The following is a 26,259-nucleotide window of genomic DNA, read 5'->3' on the forward strand; positions in this document are numbered from 1 at the left end:
TTAAAAAATAATATTTTAATAATAATTTATTTAAATCATCTCATTTCATCATGAAAAAATCTTCTTCACACTCTATTGTGTGAAGAAGCCCCAGCACACTTAACGTGCTGAGTTGAAATAAAAAAAAAAAAAAACTAAACTATGTGAAATATGTGGAGAGTGTAATATACATTAGAGTGTGATATAATACTTTCCTTTCATCATTTAAACGAGCTTAAGTAAACTAAAAAGTAGATAAATAATAATTTTAACAAATTACCGGCTAGAGCCTCTGAGGGCAGAGGGATCGCTTTTGAGAGATCGCAAAGCCACATTCGAGACAGAGAGAGACTGTTGAGAGAATGGCGTCGGGTTGGGGAATCTCAGGTCACAAAGGCCGATGCTACGATTTCTGGGTGGACTTCAGCGAATGCATGTCCCGCTGCCGTGAGCCAAAGGACTGTGCTCTCCTCCGCGAAGACTACCTCGAGTGCCTCCACCACTCCAAAGAGGTTTTCCCTTTTTCTATTTCTACCAGTTAATTTATCAAATATTGCTCATCGTAATCCCCCTTTCCATACTCGAATAAGAGTACAAAGCCCTAGATCAACTCGCTGGATATGCCCGAGTATTAATTTATTCCTGCTTGATTTGGCGTTTAAACCCCAAAATGGGTGCCTTTGATTGAAATTCTAATGATATTTTAGCTCATATGTCCGTTGAAGTGTAGACTGTTGAGTATGTTTGGCCTTATTCCCAATCTTGCCACATGTAATGTGGGTTGGGGGTTTTCTGAATCGAAAGGGGAGAACTTTTATTTTATCAGTCATTTCACAGTATTTCTGAAATTTGAGAAGCATTTTATGGGAAGCCTACTTTAGCCGGTCAATTGAAGAAATGAAAAACTAATTAATGTTTGTATGCTTTGACATGCCCAGCCTCTCACAGAGAAATTAATTTTTCTGAGTTGTTCATTTGTTCTGCACCTACATTGTTGTGTTCTACAAAAAATAGAAATCCCTTATTAGTTGAAAGCTTACGAGGAAATTTTACCATTTTCCAGTTAATGTGTTTATCCACCTTGATTTGGCTTCTTTGGCCTTGAGTAGGAGTATGGAGAGGAAAAAAAAGTAGGCATACCAGGAAACACATTTATAAGGATCATTTTTTTTTTGGGATAAGTAAACAATTCTATTAATAAGAATAGGCATAGCCCAAGTACACAAGGTGGTATACAAGAGGTAACACCCATTTAGGAAGAAGAAATGGAAACAAGAAAATCATGAAAACCAAGGCCATTAAAATCTACAGCTTTGGCCCATAGAAATAATGTTCTAACAAAAAATAATCTAAGCTTCTCTAATGAGTGCTCATTGTCTTCGAACATCAGGTCATTGCGCTCCTACCATAAGCACCATAGAACACAAATAGGAACCATCTTCCACACAGTTGTGATTTGTGGAATACCTCCTAAATTTGTCCAACTAGCCAAAAGCTCAACCATTGTGGCACGCCCAGGCTAGCTCTAACATGCTAAATGCATCTTCCTATAACGCTCTAGCAACCTCACAATGCAATAGAAGATGATCCATAGTCTCACAAGTTCTATACACCATAGTCTCACCATTATATTCACCCTGCATTTCCGTAAGTTATCCATCATCAAAATCTTACCTAGAGAAGCTATCCAAGCAAAAAATGTCGCTTTGGTAGGCTTATTAAGCCAAATCCTTCTCCATGGAAAATGATTGTTCTGTGATTATGTGAGAGATTTATAGAAAGAGCGAACTGAGAATGTACCTTTTCCTGCGGATATCCACCACAACCTGTCAGATCCTTGAGTGCTTAGTCTGATGGAGTACAAAAGATTAAAAAAATCCGCAAAGCTGCCAACTTCCCAATCTTGGGCCGCCCTAGTGAAACATTCCATTGGACTAGGTCACTAGATATCTCCATAAATTCAGCTACTGAAACTTCTTTCTCACATGCAATCTTAAAGACTAAAGGGAATGAATCTTTAAGAGCATTATCTCCACATCATAAGTCGCACCAAAATTTTATTCTAGAGCCATCTCCCAACACACGTCTAGTGTGATGAGCAAAAACCCCCCACTCTCGTCTAATCTACTTCTAGACTCCCACTCCATAATGTCAAAACACTGGAGAAAACCAAGAATATTTGGAAAAACTCGGCTCTTTAATTTCCCAGCCTCTCATTCACCACGTAAAAAGCCGCCATACAAGGAAAAATGATAATATGCTATACACGGGAAAAACCCCTAACTGATCCCTAATAATCAGCATATATAAATGGTAATATATCTGTATAGCTAATATTAAAAGAGGAGTCCTAAATTGTATAACTTCCTAAATAGTATACGTTAACATCCCCCTCAAATTGATGCTGGTAAGTCAACCAGTAACAATTTGTCAACCAGAAATTGATGCCGCTGTTGAGTCATTGCTTTGGTGAAGACATCGGCCACTTGGAGATTTGAAGAAATGTAAGGAAGAGATATCACCCGACTTTCCAAGGTATTTCGGATAGAATGACAATCAACCTCAAATGTGCTTTGTCCGTTCATAGAAAACGGGATTGGTGGCAATCTGAATAGCATTAGTGTTATCAGTATGAAGAGGAGTAGAAGTAGTTTGAGGAAACCCAATCTCCTCAAGCAGACCGCGTAGCCATACAATTTCAGAACAAGTAATAGATATGGCACGATACTCAACCTCAGTAGAGGATTTAGAAACACGATCATGTTTCTTACATCTCCAAGAAATTAAGGTATCACCTAAAAACATACACCAACCCGTAGTAGATCGACGCATATCCGGACACCCAGCCCAAACAGCATCACTATAGGCAACAAGTTGAAGAGATGAGCCTATAGGAAAGAATAACCCACGAGTAGGCGAACATCGAAGATAGCGGATGATGCGTCGAGCAGCAGCAAGATGGAGATACCGAGGAGAAGACATAAACTGACTGACATGATGAACAACATAAGAGATATCGGGGCGAGTAGTGGTCAAGTAGATAAGACTCCCAACCAGGCGCCGATAGAGAGTAGGATCATCCAGAAGGTCCCATTCATCTTTCCTGTATTTGACATTTACCTCCATAGGAGTATCAACAGAAGAAGTGTCCTTCAAACCAGCCAAGGTAATAAGATCTTGAATATACTTATGTTTGTTCAAGAAAATACCATTAGCCCGATGATGTACTTCCAGTCTTAAGAAGTATGTGAGCCGGCCAAGATCTTTCATATGGAAAGTCGCATGCAACAGCTGATGAAGCGTAATGATCAAACCACAGTCAGTGCCAGTAATGATAATATCATCCACATAAATCAAGAGAATGACTATACCTGATGCAGACGTGTGGAATAAGAGAGAAGAATCATACTGACTTTGTGTAAAATTGAAGGAAAGAAGTGTACTGCGAAACTTCTCAAACCAAGCCCAGGGAGCCTGCTTGAGTCCATACAGAGAACGCTTTAGCTTACAAATATCATGAGGAGAAGAAGTAGTCATACTAGAGGGAAGCTTCATGTAGATCTCTTCTTGGAGATCACCATGAAGAAATGTGTTCTTCACATCCATCTGATGCAGTTGCCATGACTGGGAAGCAGCAATAGCTAAGATGGTTCGAACCGTAGTCATTTTGGCAACATGAGCAAATGTCTCCTCATAATCAATCCCATATTCTTTCTTATTTCCCAGAGCTACTAGGTGAGCTTTGTACCGGTCCAACGAGCAATCAGAACAAAGTTTTATAGAGAAAACCCATTTACTCCCAATAGGTTTGACTGTAGGGGGCAAGGAACAATATCCCAAGTGTGATTCTCCTCAAGTGCTTGAAGTTCTGTTTGCATTGCATTTTGTCAACACTTATGTTCCATGGCCTGTTTGTAGCAAGAGGGAATGAAAATAGAGGATAAAGTAGCCACAAGAGAGACAGGGGAGGAAAAACCATACCAATTAAGGGGTCAAGAAGGGCGAGTAGACCGGCGAAGAGTGGTGGAAACAGGAGCAGTATCAGGCGCTAGGTCAAGATCGTGAGAGGGCACAGAAGAAGTAGAACCAGACTCATGTCGACTACGTCTTTCATACACAAAACTAGGTTTGAACATTTCCACAATTGTTGGGGAATCAGAAAAGCTAGGCAGAAGAGATATAGATGTAGATGGCAGCTCAACATGAGATGGAAAGAAATATTGATTTTCAAAGAATACCACATTCCTAGAAACATTTATACGATGAACATGAGGATCATAACAAACATAACCCTTTTGAGGTATAGCATAACCAAGAAAAGCACACTTAACCGATTGAACAGTAAGTTTATGTCGTTCATGAGCAGGGAGATGCACAAAACAAACAGAACCAAATGTTCGAAGATCAGAATATGAAGGAGAATGACCAAACAACTTAAAGAAGGGATGAACATGATGTAACGTAGGAGATGGTAAGTGATTGATCAAATGAATTGAGCTAGAAAGCGCTTCACACCAAAAACGAGGAGGAACATATGAGTCGAGTAAAAGGGTTCTTACTACATCAAGAAGATGATGCTTTTTCCTCTCAGTAACACTATTTTGTTGCGGTGTCGAAGGACAAGAACACTGAGAGATAATCCCTTTCCTTTAAAGAAAGTCCTGAAACTCATTAGACATGTATTCACCGCCAGAATCAAAGTGCAATACCTTGATGCTGGCAAATAATTGAATCTCAAGAAGTGCAAGAAAGTGCTCAAATACTGAAAAAACTTCAGCCTTAGCCCGTAGGAAGTAAACCCAAGTAAAGCGGCTAAAGTCATCAATGAAAGTAACAAAGTACTTGTAATGTGCAGGAGAAACAACAGGTGCAATTTCCCAAACATCGCTATGAATAAGATCGAAGTATTGTGATGCACGAGATGCATGATGAGGAAAATGTAGAACTTTACTTTTGCCAGGTTTGCATGATGTACAATCGAAAGAAAGATCAAGAAAAGAACATGCTTTATTTCCCAATAAACCAGAATTAAACAAAGTACGAAGTACATAAGAGTTTGGGTGGCCTAGACGTCTATGCCACATCTTATTTTCAGAACCTACAACATTACATGCAAAGGAAAGTAAATGAAAATTAGGAATAATGGTGGAAGGAGAAATGTGAAGAGGAAAGAGTCGTCCCACTTTAGGCCCATTCGCGATCATTTTTCCTGACACTTGATCCTACACAACACAACCAGAACGGGAGAAATGGATATTACAATTATTATCAACCAATTTACTAACAAAAATAAAATTTGTGGAGAGGTTAGGAGACACAAAAACATCAGTTAAGGAAGGAAAAAGATCGCCAACAACACTGATAAGTAGAGAATTGCCATCAGCAGTGTTAATTTTCAAATTTCAATCATAATTTGTGACATTGGAAAGAGGAACAACAGTATTTGTCATATGGTTAGAGGCTCTGGAGTTAAAATACCATGGCTTAGAAGAAACTTTATGATTAACTGAGAGCCCAAAAGCAGAAAAAATAGAAATGATCATATGTTGTACCATTTTAGGAGTGAGTGTATTCGGGTTTGCTAAGGCTGTAGGAGCAGGAATAGGAACAACCGGCGAGACATTAGGCAATGCAACAGAACTAGAGGCACCAGCAAAGGCATGATAAGCAGTACCCTGCTTCCTTTCAGGTCGAATGGGACAAGCAGAGATGATATGACCTTGTTTCTTGCAATAGTTACAGAACTTTTTGGGGCAATCCCGAGCAATATGACCAAAAGCTTTACAACTAAAGCACTGGATAACACGCATGTCTCAACCCTTATTCTTTCCCTGTGCTACATAAGCCACAGAAATAGGTGCACTAGCAAGAGCCTAATGTGCCATGGAAGCATGAGTGAGTAGACGCTGCTCCTCACGAAGAAGTTCACTCAAACAAGCATCCAGAGATGGAACAGGAGCACGATTCATCAGATGAGAACGTGCAATGTCAAAGTCGGGTCGTAGCTTCATCAAGAATTGATCTCTCTTGCTGGTTGCATGCACTGCTTGGACAGTAGCGAGAGCTACAGCGGGAACACTAGCATAAACAATATCAGAATAGTCAGCCCAAAGGTTTTGAAAACCAGAATAATATTCCTCAATGGAAAGACTTCCTTGTGTGAAATTAACCATCTCATATTCCAATTGAAATCGCCTAGCAGAGTGATCTTGATTGTAAACTGTGTTGAGATAATTCCACATGCTAGCAGCAGTTTTATAAGGCCGTAGATTGAGAACAAGGTGAGGCTCAATGGAGCCAAGGATCCAGGTCATGACCCTAGCATCCTTGATTTCCCACTTTGACAAAGCCTCGACATCGTGAGGTGCGGGATCTTTCCCATCAATATGACCCCACAATTCTTTCCCTTTTACAAATAATTGAAATTGAAACGCCCAAGCAGAATAATTTTTGCCAATAAACAGAACCAGTAAACTGAATATGAAACGATTCTAACTTATTAGATGACATGATGCAACCCAGAGAAGAAATATATATACTGCCGAGAACACCCAACCAGAGAAAAAAAAAAAAAGTTGCCGAAACAGTGCCCCACGTAAGAAAAAAAAATGGTACCGAAACACGCAGAAACAGCAACAGAGGCCAGAAACCTCTCCGTAGCAACACAACAGAGTATGCCGAAGTGCAGAACACGACCAGAAATACCAGAAAACTGCAACAGATGGCGCCGATACCCACAACCCTAGCAACAGAAAAAATCGAAACCCACAAAGGCACCCATAGAAATCTCCGAAAGCTACAAACAGACCAACGGAAATCCAAAAATCCACAAGCTTAGCGCCAAAAATGTCCAAACTCCACTCAGATGGCGTCGGAACCCACAAGAACCCCAGAGGAAAACGCAGACAGCACCGATAGCCAAGAACATGAACTCAGACAACGCCAATAACGCAGAACAAGTAAAAAAAGAACCTTGCTCTTGATACCATGCCAAAACTCTGGAGAAAACCAAGAATATTTGGAAAAACTTGGCTCTGTAATTTCCCAGCATCTCATTCACCACGTAAAAAGCTGTTATACAAGGAAAAAGGATAATATGCTATACACGGGAAAAACCCCTAACTGATCCCTAATAATCAGCCTATATGCATGGTAATATATCTGTACAACTAATATTAAAAGAGGAGTCCTAAATTGTATAACTTCCTACATGGTATACGTTAACACATAAACCCCACATACCTCCCTAGTGCCCCAATCCCCCCCCCCCCCAAAAAAAAAAAAAAAAAAAAAAGAAACCTCCATATTTGAAGTCAATCACCGACTTCCGTAAAGCTTCCAGTTCTATATTATATCGCCACAACCATTTCCCAAGTAGGGCCTAATTGAAAATCCTTAGATTTGTAATTCCCAACCCACCAGGAGAGATTGGGGAGCATACCTTATCCACTTAACCAACTGGAATTTGAAATCATCCCCCCAACCACTCCAAAGGAAATCACGATGAAGTTTCTCAATACGTGTCGCCACACTTATTGGAATTGGGAATAAAGAGAAGAAATAAGTTGGTAAATTAGATAGAATGCTATTGATTAAGGTGATCCTACCACCTTTCGACAAGTACAATCTATTCCAACGTGCCAATCTACGTTCAATCTTCTTAATTACTGTATCCGACCCAAATGAAGACCAAGGTAATTCATGGGAATAGAGGAGACCTTACATCCAAGAGTGTTAGCCAACGGCCGGATGTTGCGAACATTACCAACTGGCACCAACTCTAACTTGTTAAAGTTCACTTTCAAATCGGATACTGCTTCAAAAAAAAGTAAAAGTGCCCTCAATGCCTTAATCTGGTTTTGTTCTGCCTCACAAAATATCAGCATATCATCTACAAACAACAAGTGAGAGGTGTTAAGAGTACCCCTATTGGGGTCACCAATCAAGAATCCATCCACAAACCCATTATTAACCAAGGCCGAGATCATTTTGCTAAGTGCCTCCATGACAATGACAAAAAGGAGTGGGGACAAAAGATCCCTTTGTCTTAGACCTTGAGAGTTGTTAGAGTAAGAACTTTTCCTTCCCAAGGAATACGAGACTCAACACACCATCTACCCTTATCACTTATCAGAATGGGGTATCATAGGAGGACTAATGTACCTTTGAGAGCTGCTTTTTTGCATGGACAGCCTCCCTACCTCTCTAGGTAAGTTCTCACCTTGGATGTAAGGAAAAACAAATTATTGCAAGTGACTGGTGCTGCATGGATAAGAATGGTGGGAAGTTCATGGATCATCTTTTACTTCATTTCGAGTTGGCTAGCATTTTGCATAATGATTTTTTCAGCTGAGTTGGTTTAGAATGGGTCATGCCCAAAAGAATAGTGGACCTTTTGACACTTAAAGGGCTAGGTGGTAGCCCACAAATTACAACAATGTGGAAAATGGTGTATTTGGAGGGAAATGAACAAAAGAAGTTTTGAAGACCGCAAACGGACGATGGAGGAGCTAAAGATTTTTTCTCAATACTTTCCCCTCCTTTGGACTGCTTGTATGGATTTCAATTGGTTTAATTTACACAACTTTCTTATATCCTTTTCTCTTTCTAGATAGGTTGTGTACTTGGATAGCGCATTTTGCACTTTTTAAAAGCTCTTATTGGGGATGAAATGGTTCTATAGAGGACCAAAATCTTCCATGTACACAGCGAAGCTTCCATACCATGACACTTGAAGTGTAACGCTCCAATAGAAGACCCAAGTAACATGATCTATACTCTAAAAGGACTAGTAAATGACACAATTGGAGCCCAATTGGAATATTATAAAGAGCGATAACTTCTTCTTCCAAAAGAATGTGAGATTTCATACACCACCTACTCTTATCACTTATTAGAATGGGGTATTACAATCTTTCCCCCTTATATTCCCGACTTCTTTGTTGGGTCAGTCCATTGTAGATGGCACGACTCAAGTCCCACATTTCTAGTTGGGATAGGGCTTTGATACTTTTTGTAACGCTCCAATGGAAAATCCAAACAACATGACGTATACTTCAAAAGAATTAGTCAATGATATAATTGGAGTCTCATTGGAACATTATAAAGAGCAAGAACTTCTCATTCTCAAGTACATACACAATCTACTCTTATCACTTATCAAAATGGGGTATCACACCTCCATATACCCTTCCAGAAAAATGGATTATTATCATGAGGACTAAAGATATATAGGAAGACAAATTGTGAATATCCCTTACTTGGAAGTAGCACAAAGGAGTTTGTCTCCACCTTAATGAAGTTTAGCATATTAAAGAACATGGTAAAGGCTTCTACCTCCTAGTTACGAGCTACTCTAACGAAGCTAACATTCTACTGAGGGAGATCACTTGATATCTCCAAATGATCTACCACAGAAGCATCCTTATCACGATCAATGCTATTCACATTCCTGAAAGCTTTCCTTGAGGGCCCTACCACCACACCACACATCATGTCAATCTAATACTGGCTCCATCTCTTGCTTCAAATCTAACATTATTAGAAAGAAAAATTCTACTCATCATCCCTACACCACACATCACACGTGATTTTTTTATTTTTTCCCTTACCAAATGTGTGATGTATGGATGATGAGTAGAATGATTCCTTTAGTTTAGCAAGAAAAAAATAAAATAAAAAATAAAAAGTCATGTGTGGTGTGTGATGTGTGGTATAAGGATGTTGAGTAGAATGGCTCTATTAGAAAACTTTTCTCATTTTTTCTTATGCTCTTCCATAATTCTACCCCATAAGTTACTTATAAAAAAAAAAAAAAATTCTACCCCGTAAGGTCCATGTCAATGTTTTGAATACCGTACCGGATGCTGTACCAGTCAAGGCACTGGAACGAAATATTTCGGTACCGGTACCATTTCGGGATAACATTTCGGAATAGTCGATATATAAATAAATTATATATAAAAATTATATTTCAAAATAATAGTCTATATATAAATAAATTATATATAAATACATATATATAAATTATAAATAGTCTAGTCTGAATTGAGGGTTAAAAAATAAACTTATAGTTTGAAAAAATGAAAAAAAAAAAAAGAAACACTGGCCGAAATTGAGGCCGGTGCAGGCCGAAATTTAGGCCGGTACGAAAAATTTCGGCCATACCGGCCGGTACGGAACGAAATTCAAAACCTTGGTCCTTGTACCTCATTGGATTACCTTCCACTCTACACAGTACACACACTTGTATTTAGAGTCTATAACTGCCCTCCACAATGCTTCTCTCTCATTTTGATATTGCCAAAGCTTCTTCTTGAATAGTGCATGATTAAACAATTGTGGGTTTCAAATTCCTAAACCACCATAATAGATAGGGGAACATACTTGGCTCCGCTGACCAGGTGAAATTTGACATATCACCTAATCCCATCCTGAAAGGAAGTCTCACTGTAGCTTCCCTAAGCGGTTGTCCATGCTAGAAGGAAGCGGAAATAGAGACGCGAAATACGTAGGCAAATTAGAGAGAGCCCATAGCTACTTTTATATGCCATTCAAAGGTTAAAACTAAAAAGGTGAAAATTACTTGGAAGAATTTTATGTTTTGACTTTTTGTATTAAAGGATACACTAATATTTCAACCGAAGACTCTGATATTTCAATTGAAGACTGTCAAAATTATTTCGAAGTCAATAAGAAGCACTAATTAGGTTCTACTTTATTCTTTATTCAAAGATTACAGCAAAATCCTAAAATGTAAAATTACGTGAAACACTACCATTAGCTCTACTTAGGCATCTAGAAAAGAATTTGATCCAATAACCCTCTTATATTTTATGCAGGTCTCATGGCATCTTGTATTTTGTAAATGTTTAATGGTTTGTTGATTTGCTATATAATCTTAATATCTGAAATTATTTGTTGGAGGAAATGCATGCCAAAGCAATGACACAAGAATGTGAAATATACAGGCACCTATCATCTTGGTTTGTGTTACCTTTTGAATCTCATTATCTGGAACTTTATTGCAGTTCCAACGAAGAAATCGGATCTATAAGGAGGAGCAACGTAAGCTGCGAGCGGCTGCACGGAAGCCCGAGGAGGGTAAAGAGAGTGTTGATAAACATCATCATTAGTCTGTAATTGGTCATCTTCTTAATAGACTCGAGAATAAAAATTGTACCAAGATGTATTATTCAGAACTTGATTATGTTACTCTGTTTTTTGTTTCTTCTGGATGCTGTGCACTTCCTTGGCACGGGCAATGGGACAAAGATTAAAGATAAAACTCTTTTGCGCAACATGCATATTGGAAACTGATCTTCTAGGCACACTCTACTTTATGTTACCTTTTTTCATTGTTGGTGATCGGGGAAAGTTAGTCCTGAATCCTATTTGTAAGCAATTTGCAAAATTTACACAGCTTGCAAAGAATAAGATACGATTTGGTGCATGCCATCGGGAATAACCATGGCTGTCAAAAATTGAATCGGGAAATAGCACAAGGTGAAACACTTGTACAGTGCAGGATATACGAAAATGTAAAACTTATACAAAGTTTAATAATATAAAATTAAATAGATAACTCAAATGAAAATTTGTTTCTAACAAATTTAATTTAGTAAATTATTATATGGTTTTTAGAAACTACTCCAAGCATGTAATTTACGTGTCAAATTCAAATGGATCACATATTTCAATCAAATTAATTAAAAACTAAGCTTTTGATTGTTTTTTATGAAATGAGATGAGTTGAGATGAAAGTTAAAAATTAAATAAAATGTTATTAAAATATTTCTTTAATATTATTTTATTTTGAGATTTAAAAAAATTAAATTATTTATTTTATTTTGTATAAAAATTTAAAAAATTTATAATAATTAGACGTGATGAATTGAAAAGTTTTATTGAAAAGTTTTATAAAAACAAATTGAGGCCCAAAATTTAATGTTTCATACCAAACATAAAAGAAATAACGTATAAAATTATGTTAAATTGTAATGTGATGTGATATATTAAATTATAAAATTATATTTTATTATAAAATAAATTTAATATATCACGTTAATTAATAATTTACGAGCAACATCACTTTCTCGTTTAACTTGGAATTGTACTGTTTTTTCAAGAGAAACGTGAGATGGTACTTGTAATATTATCGCGATTATAATGAGACATACGAGATGAAAATACATTCTCGGTTAACACATTATCTTTTATTTTATTTTATTTTATTATTATTATTTTTTAGTAAGTAATTAACACATTATTTTTCCCTACCCTAACGCAGTTTCTTTCTTTACTTCATCCTGCGTCGTCTCGCTCGAGAGCCCTTTCCCTGAGTTCCCTCCTTCTCCCCAGTCGAAAACCCTATTCACAGCGTTTTGTCACCTTTGCGCTTTCCAGGTAATTAGCTCTCTCATCCACCATCTTCGACACCCTAGGAACACTGATTCTCAGGTCACGTTCTCCTGTTTGATAGTTGAGAAAGGGCACTAAAATCGAAAAAGAAAACCAAATTATGAATTTCGAGTTGTCCTTTTCGCGATGCTTTTGTTTCATTGATGTTTGCTTATTCTCTAATCTATTTATCTCTCTATTGTGGTTTACCTGACTCGGGTTCTTTTTCAGTTGGGTCCTAAATTATGGAAAATCTGAGATTTGCAATTTTTGTGCTGTCTGTTTCTTTTGCTCATAAATGAGCAACCCAATTTTTGTAGTGCTATTCCTTTTGCATGGTTTTAGCTTTAATTTCCTGGGCTTATTGATTTAGATGCATTTTTGTCTTAGGAAAGAATGAGTAGCCGTGCGAGCCGAACTCTCTATGTCGGCAATCTTCCTGCCGATATTCGCGAGAGAGAAGTGGAGGATTTGTTTCACAAGGTAACTTAGGTTTTATTGTAACTGTTTGGACTGGTTTGTATGTGACGCGTCTTTAGTTTTTCACGATACTGGGCCGAATAAACATGTAAATGCGAAGCGTATGAATTTGTCTTGTTCAACGAACCTGAACTGAAAGTCCATAGGATTTATAGGTAAGGCAACTAGTCAAGATTTTATATAGCTTATACCCAGTTGAGGTTTGAATGCACCGAGTTATATTTTATGTAGTTTTTTCTAAAGATTGATGTATGTGAGTTGAAAATGGATTTGAATAAGTTGTATACTTTTGTCTTGATTAATTAGAAGAATTGATCTTTGCAAATGCAGTATGGACGCGTAGCCCACATTGATCTGAAGGTACCACCAAGGCCCCCAGGTTATGCATTTGTTGAGGTGAGTTAATAGGTTCTTAAATTGATATGGTTTCTTTGTTTCTACTTTTTTTTCCCCATTATTAACATTATCTTTTACAGTTTGAAGATGCTCAAGATGCTGAAGATGCTATTCGTGGTCGTGATGGCTATGATTTTGACGGGCATCGGCTACGTGTCAGTCATTCTTCTATGTGTACATATGTTACCACTTTGAGTATGATATCCCCGTGGCCTGGCTTATCTTGTATGTTCCCATATATTTATAGGTGGAACTTGCACATGGTGGCCGTGGACATCCATCATCAAGAGATCGTTATAGTAGTCATAGCAATGGTCGTGGTGGACGTGGTGGAGTATCCAGGCGCTCTGAATTTCGTGGTGTGTACATTATTCAATACTCTTATTTTTTTAGTGTATTTGGAATATATTGTCTTCTGAAATTGTTCTTGTTCCACCATGTAGTGCTTATCACTGGATTGCCTTCTTCTGCTTCATGGCAAGACCTTAAGGTGAGCATTAGTGTGGATAAGTTGGTAAGAAAAAATCTATTTGCAAGCCTTTTTTTTTTTCACACATCCAACACACCGCTGAAGTGGGTCCCACAATGCTGAAAAGTATTGGTGTTTTAACTTGTTTATAACTATAATGGGTCCTGGGACAAGTGGTATGTTGACACACCTGGCTTGCTAGTAGCAAAACACTTTTTGAAAGTTTAATTTTGATTAATCGATGTCTTGTATCAGGACCACATGCGACAAGCTGGGGATGTTTGTTTTTCCCAAGTTTTCCGTGAGAACGGTGGTAAGACAGATAATTCTAATGGTCTTGTTTGAAGTTTATAATGACATAGTGGTGGTGTCAAAATTTGAGATGATTCTAGTTTTTGATGGTTCTAGTTTTCTATTGATTTTTACCATCTTGCCTTTTTACAATATGGGTGAAGGATCTGGATAATGGTTCCTCTTTGGTCTGGATTGGGTTTCAATGGCCATTTTACACCTTCAAATGAGAGGCTAACACGTCAATCACCCAATTTCTTACTATGCAAGCTTGACCACATGAGATCACAGGCCACTTTTGAATCTCAGTTGCTTTCTCCCGACGCTCTCAATCTTTTCTCTCACGCAATCTGTCACCATTCCTCTCTCAATCTCTCAACCTGCAACCACCATCCCTCCTCATCGTCACTGCTGTCTCCCATTCACATGTTCATCATTGTAACCACTGTATCTTAGCGGTGTAATCTCAGTTTTCTCCTCCTCCTTATCTAATGGTTCTCTCTGTCTTCACTATCCAGTTCCGCCGCACCACACTCAAGGTTAGTTTTTCAATCGCTGGTTCCTCCCCATCTCACAGCCCAATGTTTTGCCACACTACAACACAGCCTATTATTCTAAATCTAAATCTTCCATTTACTGCGGTAAAACTCCAGAACACAAAACCCCCAAGCCAAAAAATGTGCCAACAGCAATGATTTCTTCAAGTTAAGCCTAAGAAATCAATTTCTGAGCAATGATTCCACCTTGTATTTCTATCTGCAATTTCTCAGTAACCAGAGAATAAACTCAAAAATACAAGCTGTGACACAATTAGTGCTTGATGAAAGAACATGGGTTTTCAAGAGGAAAGGAAATGAACTTCAATGGGGCAAAAACGGCTTACAGTTGTGGTGGAACACCAGGAGGGAGGGAGGGAGAGAGAGGGCTTAATCCTGTGTTGTCAATTTTTACTTTACACCAAATCCAGATTCCAAGTTTTCCCTCTGGATAAAAGTTGGTATGCAGTTAAGAAATTTCTAAATCCTATGGGAGCTGTGCCAAATTCCTTGCTTTCAAAGAAGAGGGCTTAATCCTGTGTTGTCAATTTTTACTTTACACCACATCCAGATTCCAGGTTTTCCCTCTGGATAAAACTTGGTATGCAGTTAAGAAATTTCTAAATCCTATGGGAGCTGTGCCAAATTCCTTGCTTTAATGAAGTTGTCATTTTATGCCTAGATTTGTGACGGAGTGGTGGGCTTTTGGGATTGTTGCGTATGTATGTATTCCCACACACACATTGTTTACTTATAAAAAAAAAAAATGTATTCACACACACAAAAATACACATTTACAATTATTTTGATAATGATTGTTTTGTTGTTTTAGGTTTGTCTAGAGAAACTGAAGTTTACTTTTCTCATTCATACTGAAAATAGATTTACAAGGGTTTATTTATAGATTACAATGCTGAAATAGATAAGGAAAGAAATAACTAATTGATAATGGAAGAAATAGATAAGGAAAGAAATAACTCCTAAAAGGAAAAGATAAATCTCCTGAAAAACTCTCATAAGATATTCACAAATTTACAACAAACTCCCTAAAATACATTCTGATTGAGTCGTCCAACACTCCTCCTCAAGCTGGCTTGAAGATATCTTCAATGGCCAGCTTGCTGTTCAAGTTCTCAAACTGTTTCTTTGGCAGACCCTTGGTAAATATATCAGCTACTTGTTCAGTAGTCGGAATATAAGGCAAACAGATCAGTCCACTATCTATCTTCTCCTTTATGAAATGTTTGTCAACTTCCACATGTTTTGTTCTATCATGAAGTACCGGATTGTTTGCAATGGCTATGGCAGCTTTATTATCACAACATAATCTCATAGGTAGTGAATTTTCAGCCCTCAATTCTTCAAGTAATCTTTTAATCCATAACACTTCACAGATCCCATGGGCAACAACCTTAAATTCAGCTTCTGCACTACTCCTAGCCACCACATTCTGCTTTTTGCTGCGCCATGTAACCAGGTTTCCTCCAACAAAAGCACAATAGCCAGATGTTGATCTTCTATCTGTTATACTCCCAGCCCAATCTGCATCAGTGTATATCTCAACTTGTAGTTGTCCATGGTCTCCAAACAGTAAACCTTTACCTGAGTTCCCTTTAAGTACCTTAGAATTCTATACACTGCATCAAAGTGGTCAGGTCCAGGTGAGTGCATAAATTGACTTACCATACTTAACTGTAAAAGCTATGTCAGGGCGTGTATGTGAGAGATAAATCAGTCTTCCAACCAGTCTTTGAAACTGATCCTTATTTGTGACTTCTTTAGGCTTAGCAGGTTGTAACTTTAGATTCGGTTCTATGGTTGTCTCTGCAGCCTTACACCTTAATAAACCTGTTTCCCCAAGCAAGTCAAGTATATATTTCCTTTGTGAAACAAAAATACCTCTCTTAGACCTTGCAAATTCCATACCAAGAAAATACGTCAAGCTGCCCAAGTCTTTGATCGCAAAGTCATTAGCAAGCACCTTCTTTAATCTTTCAATTTCACTGCTGTCATTTCCTGTCAAAATAATGTCATCAACGTAGACAATTAAAACAACAACTTTTCCTTCACCTGAGTGCCTGTAGAATATAGTGTGATCAGCTTGACCTTGAATGTAACCGTGACTCTTTACAGCCCTCCCAAAGCATTCAAACCAAGCTCTAGGGGATTGCTTGAGTCCATACAATGAATTTTTCAATTTGCACACTTTTTCTCTACCAAGTTTACCTTCAAAACCTGGGTGGTAACTCCATAAAAACTTCCTCCTCTAGATCTCCATTTAAGAAAGCATTCTTTACATCTAACTGGTGTAAGCACCAATTAAAATGTACAGCCAAAGACAGTAACACTCAGATTGAGTTTATCTTTGCCACGGGAGCAAAAGTTTCTTGGTAGTCAATTCCATAGGTTTGTGTGAATCCCTTGGCTGTGAGTCTCGCCTTGTAGCTTTCTACACTGCCATTAGCCTTGCATTTCATAGTGAACACCCACTTACATCCTATACACTTCTTCTCCTTAGGTAAATCAACACCTACCCGTGTTTTAGAGTTTGATAAAAAAAACCCTAGAATGAGTTACCCAGGTTCGTCTCTGATACCATCTAGAGAAACTGAAATTGACTTTTCTCATTCATACTGAAAATAGATTTACAAGGGTTTATTTATAGATTACAATGCTGAAATAGATAAGGAAAGAAATAACTAATTGATAACTAATTGATAAGGGAAGAAATAGATAAGGAAAGAAATAACTCCTAAAAGGAAAAGATTAATCTCCTAAAAAACTCTCCTAAGATATTCACAAATTAACAACAAACTCCCTAAAATACATTCTGATTGAGTCGTCCAACAGTTTGTTACTTGATACTGGTATTTGAGCCAAGAGCTCAGAAGAAAACATGTGGGATTTAATTTTCCCTTCTAAATGTCTGTAATGTTTGTTTTGTAGGCACAACAGGGATTGTGGATTACACAAACTATGAAGACATGAAGTATGCAGTAAGTGAAATCTCTTTTATGATTGCTGATGAACAATATGAATGACCTCCCCTGAAGTCGAGTACAATCAGGATTAAGTAGGTAGTTGTCTGAATTTGTACTCCTCTTTCTGCAGGTAAAAAAACTTGATGACTCTGAGTTTCGGAATGCATTTTCTCGGGGATATGTTCGTGTATGCATTTAACTTGGATACTTTTGAATATTTCACTTTTCCTCTTGGTGCATGTCGTCTTTGTTTATTGTTGTATTTGTTTATAGGTTAGGGAATATGATTCAAAGAGGGATGCCTCTAGGAGCCCTAGTCGTGGTCGATCTTATTCAAGAGGCAGGAGCTATAGCCGCAGTCGTAGCCGAAGTATTAGTCGGGGCAGGAGCAAGAGGTAAATTCATAGATGTCTTGGTAAGTCCGTAATTATTTTTTGCTAACTCTCTGATTGTAATGCAGCAAGTCTCCAAAAGCCAAATCTTCTCACCGTTCGCCTGCTAGATTGCAGTCGAGGTCTGCTTCTCGATCTCACTCTCGTTCTCGGCCTGGTTCAAGGTCCCGTTCTATGTCAGGGTATGCATTTTTCTCTCCATATGGGGGTGTGTTTTATTGATCTTATCATGCTCGATGCTAATGGGTATCTTTTCCTTGAAAGATTGAGGAAATTCGTGAGACAATGTCAGCTTGTTGGCTGCTTTATTGATCTCTCTGGGGGATTTTGGATATCCTTAAGGGATGGCATCTTTTGAGTTAGTTCGCAGAGTTATTCATTCATAAGTGCAGAAAATACCTTGGGATCCCATAATTAAGTCCTTGACTTGCAGCTGTTGACTCTTTGAATGCATCTTTGCATTTGTTTGGGCTAACCTTACTCTGTTGCACCTAGCTCGCCTGTCAGTCACTGAGTTTACAATCCTTGACTCTCCACTATCATTACTGAAGTATGTTAGTGTTGATGTTCATGCAAGTTGTAACTCTAATTTCAGTGCTAAGGGGAAGAAATAATTGCTCACTCTTCAGCTTGAAATGGCGTTGCCCTGGAAAATTTTACTAATGATTCAAGTAATTTTTTGGGGTTATCAGACGTGATTTCGTGTTCCTTTTGCCATTTTACTTTTGCATCAATATCTTAACTATTTGTGCCTTTAAAGGTTGGGGTGGAGCGAATGTACATCAATCGTTTTTCCTCTTTCCTTTGTTTGTGTGAAAATTCCCCGTTTGTTTTTCTAGATATGGATACATGCAGCAAAGTGGGGATTGGATATTAGGATCTTGATGGGATTTGGTTCTGTTGCCTGCAACTCTTTTGGTTGTGGAGGTATGCTGTTTTTTAGATGGGCAGCTTCTGAAACCTTGGTGGTGCCTCTGTTCTAATTTTGTTTAGCATTGCAAATGTCCATGGGTGCTAGATTGGGAACAAAGGAGATCATGGTTGCAATTTTAAAGCTGGATATCTGTGAACTAAGTGGCATTGGGATTTGGATATCATCATCAATGAGCAGTAGAGATGATTTCATTTTCCTTTTCTGCTCCAACATTTGCCAAGCTAATAGGCTGCTCTCTGGATTTTTTTGGTACAGTCGGGAAAATTTCTCTTCCGTCCACTGGTGTCTTGAAAATACCTTCTGATGCTTTCATTAAGATTTCTTGTCTCTATGAGTTTTTGTCATGTTTATAGACTGGAGTTATATGAATTGGCCTGATATTTTTTGTTTTGTTGAACTGCTATATATTATATTTTTGGCTTTTCCATGTATCCATTTGGATATGGTAACTCCGTGGAAGAGGCATCAAGGCTCTTGGATCGAATTTGGTAAAAGGAACGTGTGGGTTTTAAAATGGGTTGTTTCTGGAACTTTTGCAGATCCCGCTCAAGATCCAGATCTCCAGTGCCTGCGGTAAGCGTTCAATTTGTTAGACTAAATATAAGTTGTGACATGCCCCCATCCAAGGGTTGGGCTGGACTGTCTGAGACAGATATTTTACTAGGCTATCTTAATTATTAGAGCCTCATCTAGTTTAATAAATGTTTAAAAATGATTCTGAAAAAATCGTGATCTAATGTCTATAAAGCCTGCCTGCCGTTTCAACAAACATGTTATCCTTTGAATCAATAGCTGGTCCTAGATTCTTGATATTGGATTTGGGTATACCTGCCATTACAGTTAGACAATAAAATTGATGTCATTACTTATAAAAATAAAAAATAAAAAAATTGATGTTATTGTCTTACAGCGTGAGAAAAATAAGAGTAAAAGCCCAAAGAGACGCAGTACAAGCAGGAGCCCAAGCAGGAGCAGGAGCAAGAGCAAGAGCGTATCCAGGTCTCCTCATCTCTAATTTCTTTTTCCTATTGTCATTTACTATCTGGTGTCAACGTCATCCTTTTGTTGTTCTTTATGAAGAAAAATGATAGCTTCTATCGGAATCCTGATTGCAAACTTGTTTGGCAGGTGAGATCAGATTGCAGCTGATCTGTTAATCCCTGAAGCACTGATGAGGGTGTGGTCTTTTTCTGTTTTTTGTTTTTCTTTCTACTGTACCAGAAATTATGCTTGGCAAGCAATGGCAGGCCTATTAAGTAGAACAGACTGGAGTTTGTGGTTGCATTTTAAACTGACGACATGTTTTCTAAATCTTTTTGAATCCTTGTTATGTTGGAACTTCAACATTTTCCATGTTTGTATTTTACATGAGATTTGCTAAATTCCATCTTTCCATTTTTTAGGGTGTCTATATATATATATATATATAGAGAGAGAGAGAGAGAGAGAGAGAGAGAGAGAGAGAGAGTTAAATCTTCCTGTTCACTACTTCACATTTCACACTCTACATTTTATGAAAAAAGAAAGAAAAAGCTGTAGGTGTAGAGTTGAATAATGACTGATGTATAGTAAAGCCCGAGAGAGGGTGCTCAAAGCATTTTAACTGGTCCTGTTCGGAATTGATTATCAAAATTCTGTCATTTTATTTCCTGAATATATATTTTCTTTTTCAAGATTTTCATCAACATATATATGATATGCTGAACAGTTTTTCAGTATGGATATTTGTTTATGGTGTATAGATTTATTTTTGCAAAGCTGAGTCAATTATAGGTTTATATAGTGAGATGAAAATTTTTGGTTTTAAATGAAAGTTTAAAATATTATTCTTTAATATTATTATGGATTAGAGATTTGAAAAAGTTGAATTGTTTATTATATTTTATGTATAAATTTAAAAAAACTGTAATGATGAAATGAAAGGAAATAAAAACATTGTATTATCCCACTTGCCAAACCTAAATGCATGAAGAACTCTTAACTCTGATTTTTTGGCGACCAACTAGAACAGTCTCTCTCCCACACTGAAGCCCATGAAATGCTCAAAACTAGCTTGACTATAGGGTACGCGACTTCTTTTTAACATTATAGGGTATTATAGGGTACGCGACTTCTTTTTAACTAGGTTTGTGGAAGTTGACTTCTTTTTTATTTTTTAAGAAATGGATATTATAGGGTACGCGACTGATGTCCCAGCCGATGGTCCAACCGATAAAGTGCCATTTCAGTGTTTTTTTTTTTAAATATTTTTTTAACATTCTTAAATACTATTTTTTATTTATAAAAAATACATAAATTCAATAATATTATTTTCTTAATCATTAAGAAAAAGATTAAAAACAAGAATCGGTCAAAACCTTTGATTTTTCGTCGGTTCAATAAGCATTACTCTATGGTAAAAACAATGAGGTCGAAAATTCTAACAAGGGTCATGCCACGGAGAGCGATAGCTAACCGATGAATTTATTTTTATTTTCATTTTATTTTTATTTTTATTCAAAACATTAAGAAATATTTTTTAATATTTAAGAAAAGAAAAAAAAATTAATTCAATACATCTTTTTTAGCATTTGAAAAATATAAATAAAAAAAATAAAAAATAACAATGCACCTATCAGTGCTAATGTTCGGTAGACCAATCCATGTCTACCTAGCATTTTCCTTCTAACAAAGCTTTCAGTAGGGGTGCTGGTAGCACTCCTTCCTATGCGGGGCGGAGGGTTGGGTTTTCACTTCCATCCCCCGCCCCCGGGATGTGGGGTGTGGGACAGATTCTCAATTCGTCCTGCCTCCATCTATTAAAAAAATATTACATTTTACTTGATTTAAAAATTATTTTTAAATATAAAAATAATTAAAGATATATTTTTAAACCTAAATTTAAAATTTAAAATTTTTAAATATAACTATAATTTAAAAAATATATAAGTTTTAAATTTGTTAGTATATATTTTGTATAAATTAAGTGTATGAGCTTTTAAACTATGTAGTTTTTAAATTTGTCAATATATATTTTGTGAACAAATCTATTAAATTGTAATATATATTTATATATACACAATTTATAAAATATAAACATATATTTGTGTTTATATATATATAAATGTAAGGGGGAGGGCGGGCGGCCACCTGCCCCTACTAGTCGCCCTAGATGTGCGGTGGGGGGCTCACTCTCGCATGGGCAGAACGGGATTGCTCGCTCTACCGTGCGGAGGCGGGGCGGACGGGAGCGGGCCTAGTTTTTAGTACAATGTTTACAGTCAAGCAAATAAATAAAAAAATAAAATTATAAATAAAAAGTGTAGTCAAAATGTTGTAATTAAGAAAGAAAAAGAAAAGAAAGGAAGGGTCCATCGATAATATTTATTATTGCTCACATGTCATCAAAATTGATGGGGTCTAGTTCTGTCAAATCCTGTGAAACGTGTGAGAGTGAGACTTGAGAGGCTTCAAATTCAAATTCAAATAGAAATAGAGTGGGATAGGTTTTGGCAAACCGAGAGAGATTGAAAATGGATGTCTCATGTCTTTATAATGGAGTGACAAGGCCAGGCGATAAGAGAGACGGCAGGCATGATGGCCCCCATGGAGGAGCCGAAGCCACAACAACAAAAAAATTGTGGCGTAGGAAAAGCCAAGTGGATGTGGAAGCGTCGTTTACTGGGGGGTGACTCCTTACGTGCTGGTGCTGCCCTCCCTTCTTTTTCTGCCACTCATTTCTCTCTGTATACGATACCATAACGTTGTCTTTCTTTCAGTGGTCGGTCGGTCCCACCTCCATGTTCGAAATATATATAAAAAAAAAAAAATTTAAATATAAATCTTACATCTTGTATACTCATTTAAAAATATTTTTTTACTCACATAATAAAAATGATTTCAGACATATTTATATATAAAATAAGATAAAAAAATAAAATGATATATTTTTAAATAGATATACATGATGTGAAGCTTATAGATAGAACTGCTCAAAAACAAATATTAGAAAGAGATTTCATAAAAATAAGATTATATAATAATATAGTTTTATGTGATATTTTATGTTGATGTAATTTTTTTATTTTTTTATTTTTTTTTATCAAGGTCGAAGGTCAACGTTTTGGTTGAATAGCCCTTGACTATACTCGAGAGAGGTAGGGCTATTAATTAAATAGCACATAAAATATAAATAAAGACATCGTAATTTAACAACATACGCTTATCGGTCTTTTAAGGGCAAAACTTTTTGCGGACATGTTTGTATTTACAGTTCATTTCAGTTCATTTTAATTTATTTTATTATTATTCAGTAATTTTAACTTACAAATCTTATTATTATTCACAATTTATCTTATTACTATTTACAATTCATCTCAACTCATTTCAAATCATCTTCGAATCCAAACGTCTCCTATATGTATCGATTTTATGATTTCATAATTTTATTTTGATAAAAATAGAGTCATTGAGAAATTGAAAAAAATATTATATCGATAGATTTCTAGAGAGAATATGAAGAAAGTGTCCACGTATTTAAATGCTCTATCCCTTAATAGATGTCTTCTACATTCTCTATAGATTTATCTCTTTTACTTTATGCCTTATCCTCATTTTTGCATATCTCACTTGCTTTATATCTCTTTCACCTTTATTTATGTACGTAGTCCCACCCATTTTAACTATCTCTTCCCTTATTTTATCTCTCTCATGACAATGGACCTTTCCTATTGGATCTATCTATACTAAAATGTTTTACAATGAGTCATGTCAATTAGCAATTTGTTTTTGCAAACCTCTGGTAACTGCCTCGTTTGTTTTTACAGATTAAATTAGATGAGATGAGATTAAAATTAAAAAATTAAATAAAAAATTATTTAAATATATTTTTAATATTATTTTTATTTTGATATTTGAAAATTTTGAATTATTTATTTTATTTTATATTAAAATTTAAAAAAATTATGATGATTAGATGATATGAGATATTTTCTGAAAACAAACGAGATATAAAGACTTAGGCCTCATTTGTTTTCACAAATGAAATGAGATAAATTGAGATGAAAATTGAAAATTAAATAAAATACTGTTAGAATATATATTTTTTAATATTATTCTTCTTTTAAGATTTGGAAAAGTTAAATTATTTATTTTATTTTATATGAGAATTTAGAAAAGTTGTAATAATTATATGAGATGAGATTTTTATTATTATTTTTCATATACTTTTTACTATTTTTTACTATTATTTATTACTATTTAATATTTTATTATTATTTTTTATTATTATTTACCGATAATCTAGATCACCTTACTAATTTTATTCTATAATTATAAGTTAAGTTTTAAACCAAGATATTATTATAAAAATATAAATTTGTAAGAATATTATATATTATTTTACAACTTTTACAAGTACATCAGTACATTAGAGAGAGAGAGAGAGTAACTGGAACTCAGTAACTTACTTATTGGGGGAGGGGGACCAAAGATATTTTAGGAATATGTGGTTGAAAAGTTAAGCAGATATCAAGCTTATTAATTTCTATAATTTGCACTTTCTTGATTTATTTATAATTTATAATGTTAGCATAACATCATGCCCTTTGACCTTTGTAGCCCAACTCAATAAAATATATTAAAAAATAAAATAGAATTTAAAGCTCCAGAATTTCACAAATCATTAAAAGGTGAGGAAATGAAATAAAATAACATAAAATAAGTAGAAGGAAAGCCCAAATTAGGTAAGCAAATATAAAATGTTTCTGTTCAGAAATAGTGAAGTCTATACAGACATCATATCTCAAAGCATAAAATCAACGCTCTTCTGCTCTCACTCATCTCAATTCTCACCGCCACCATTTTCGAACACTAATCACAGCCACGCATCTCTCTCTCTCTCTCTCTCTCTCTCCTCTTCTCTGAATCTCTCCCTTGTAAATCCCTGAAAATCTCAATTGTAAGCAAAGCACATTCTTACCCATTATCACATATCCACGAGAAATCCGTACCTATTTTCACAAAATCCACCACCAGAACCGATTCGAAAAACCTATCTATCAACAGCAATGACGGACATCGTGTTCTCAAAGCTCCCCGAAGACGTCGTGCTCAACATCTTCTTCAAGCTAGAAGACGATCCGCGCAACTGGGCCCGGCTCGCCTGTGTCTGCACCAAGTTCTCGTCCCTCATCCGAACCGTTTGTTGGCGGCACAAGTGCTCCAACACCATCCCCTCCGTCGTCTCCGATCTCCTCTCCTCCTCCGCCACCAGCTCCTCCTGCCCTCCAGGCGGCTGGGCTGCACTTCACAAGGTCTCCGTCTGCTGCCCGGGCCTCCTTCACGCCGGCGTGCTCCTTGAGAACTCGGATTTCGGTCTGGAACGAGAACTCGGACCCGACGAGATTTACCGACAGTCATTTCCGACTTCATCATCTGTCATAACACCATCCTCCACCGAACCATGCCCGAGCCATCACATAGACGAGGTCAATTCAGAAGGTGCTTGTACCTGGTCCCTCTATGACGACCTGTATTTTGATACTATTTACAACGTTTCAGATTCCCAAGACGTTCCCCAGGTTGTTGACGGTGAAGAGGTTGATGTCGGTGCCGGTGTCGGTGTCGGTGTCGGTGTCGGTGTCGGTGTCGGTGCGGTGGAGGGAGAATACTCGGTGCCAAAGAGGAGGAAAATCTCTTGGGGTATGCGGTCGCATTTGGCTTCTGGGGTTTGGAATCTGAGCCGGGAGCAAGGGAGTAAGCTCCTCGCGAGACAGTTCCGCGATGATTGTTTGTACGTTTGCGATTGGCCAGGGTGTGTTCACATTGAGGAGAAGCGGAATTACATGCTTTTCAGAGGGATTTTCAAGAACTTCAAGAGGTCCCGGGTGTGGAGGACCATAAACGATGGGAATAGGAGCAAGGTCGACGTGAATTGTGAATTCTGTGCGTGCAAAGAAACTTGGGATTTGCACTCCGCGTTTTGTTTGAGACGAGGTTTCGGGTACCACGACGATGGTGAGCCGGTTGTTCGAGCTTATGTCTGCGAGAATGGGCATGTCTCCGGGGCGTGGACGGAGTCTCCATTGTATACGTAATATAAATGCTGTTATTGATTCTAGTTTTATCATATGTACATTTTAAGTGGCTTTTCAGTTGACTAAACTCACTTAAATGTATACTTCGATCGGCATGATTGAAGATGATAAAATCTAGATGAAGAGTAGCATTGCTCTAAGCCTAATGCTCTCAATCATTTGTGCCTATGTTTATGTGTATCTTTGTTATGGTGTCTTGGTTCTTCCATTTCTCCTTGTATCTAATGATCATAGGATTTTAAGGAACCAAGGAAACTCTGATGTATTTGTTTCATGTCTATGGTGTTCTTCTCTTTTTTTTTTTTTTCCTGTGCATTTGCGGATTT

General features: G+C 36.9%; 3 protein-coding genes across 6 annotated transcripts; all 3 read left to right on the forward strand.

Moving 5' to 3' along the window:
- Nucleotides 1-236: 236 nt before the first annotated feature.
- Nucleotides 237-11,323, forward strand: LOC108985657 (NADH dehydrogenase [ubiquinone] iron-sulfur protein 5-B-like). Its single transcript, XM_018958033.2, has 2 exons — nt 237-491; nt 11,010-11,323. The coding sequence occupies exons 1-2, from the start codon at nt 342-344 to the stop codon at nt 11,112-11,114; spliced, it is 255 nt and encodes an 84-aa protein (XP_018813578.1). The 5' UTR covers nt 237-341; the 3' UTR covers nt 11,115-11,323.
- Nucleotides 11,324-12,252: 929 nt separating this feature from the next.
- On the forward strand, nt 12,253-20,253 carry LOC108985656 (serine/arginine-rich-splicing factor SR34-like). Of its 4 annotated transcripts, XR_004802213.1 has the most exons (16): nt 12,263-12,384; nt 12,774-12,861; nt 13,189-13,254; nt 13,335-13,409; nt 13,502-13,613; nt 13,698-13,744; nt 13,979-14,036; nt 17,497-17,546; nt 17,662-17,718; nt 17,805-17,926; nt 17,992-18,105; nt 18,763-18,850; nt 18,942-19,106; nt 19,397-19,430; nt 19,768-19,856; nt 19,986-20,239. XR_004802213.1 is itself a non-coding variant. In XM_018958031.2 (14 exons), exons 2-14 carry the CDS (start codon nt 12,775-12,777, stop codon nt 19,987-19,989), a joined length of 915 nt encoding a protein of 304 aa, XP_018813576.1. In that variant the 5' UTR covers nt 12,253-12,384; nt 12,769-12,774; the 3' UTR covers nt 19,990-20,253. The 4 variants fall into 4 exon arrangements, 2 of the variants coding, with proteins under 2 accessions (XP_018813576.1, XP_018813577.1); XM_018958031.2 differs by lacking the exons at nt 18,763-18,850; nt 18,942-19,106 and having other exon boundaries at nt 12,253-12,384; nt 12,769-12,861; nt 19,986-20,253; XR_004802214.1 differs by lacking the exon at nt 19,986-20,239 and having other exon boundaries at nt 12,264-12,384; nt 12,769-12,861; nt 18,763-19,106; nt 19,768-19,845.
- A 4,354-nt stretch (nt 20,254-24,607) lies between these two features.
- On the forward strand, nt 24,608-26,240 carry LOC109016848 (phytochrome A-associated F-box protein-like). The gene has a single exon (XM_018999208.2). The coding sequence runs from the start codon at nt 24,905-24,907 to the stop codon at nt 25,931-25,933; it is 1,029 nt and encodes a 342-aa protein (XP_018854753.1). The 5' UTR covers nt 24,608-24,904; the 3' UTR covers nt 25,934-26,240.
- Nucleotides 26,241-26,259: the final 19 nt, after the last annotated feature.

The sequence above is a fragment of the Juglans regia genome, chromosome 8 (genome assembly GCF_001411555.2).
Source record: "Juglans regia cultivar Chandler chromosome 8, Walnut 2.0, whole genome shotgun sequence".
NCBI lineage: Eukaryota > Viridiplantae > Streptophyta > Magnoliopsida > Fagales > Juglandaceae > Juglans > Juglans regia.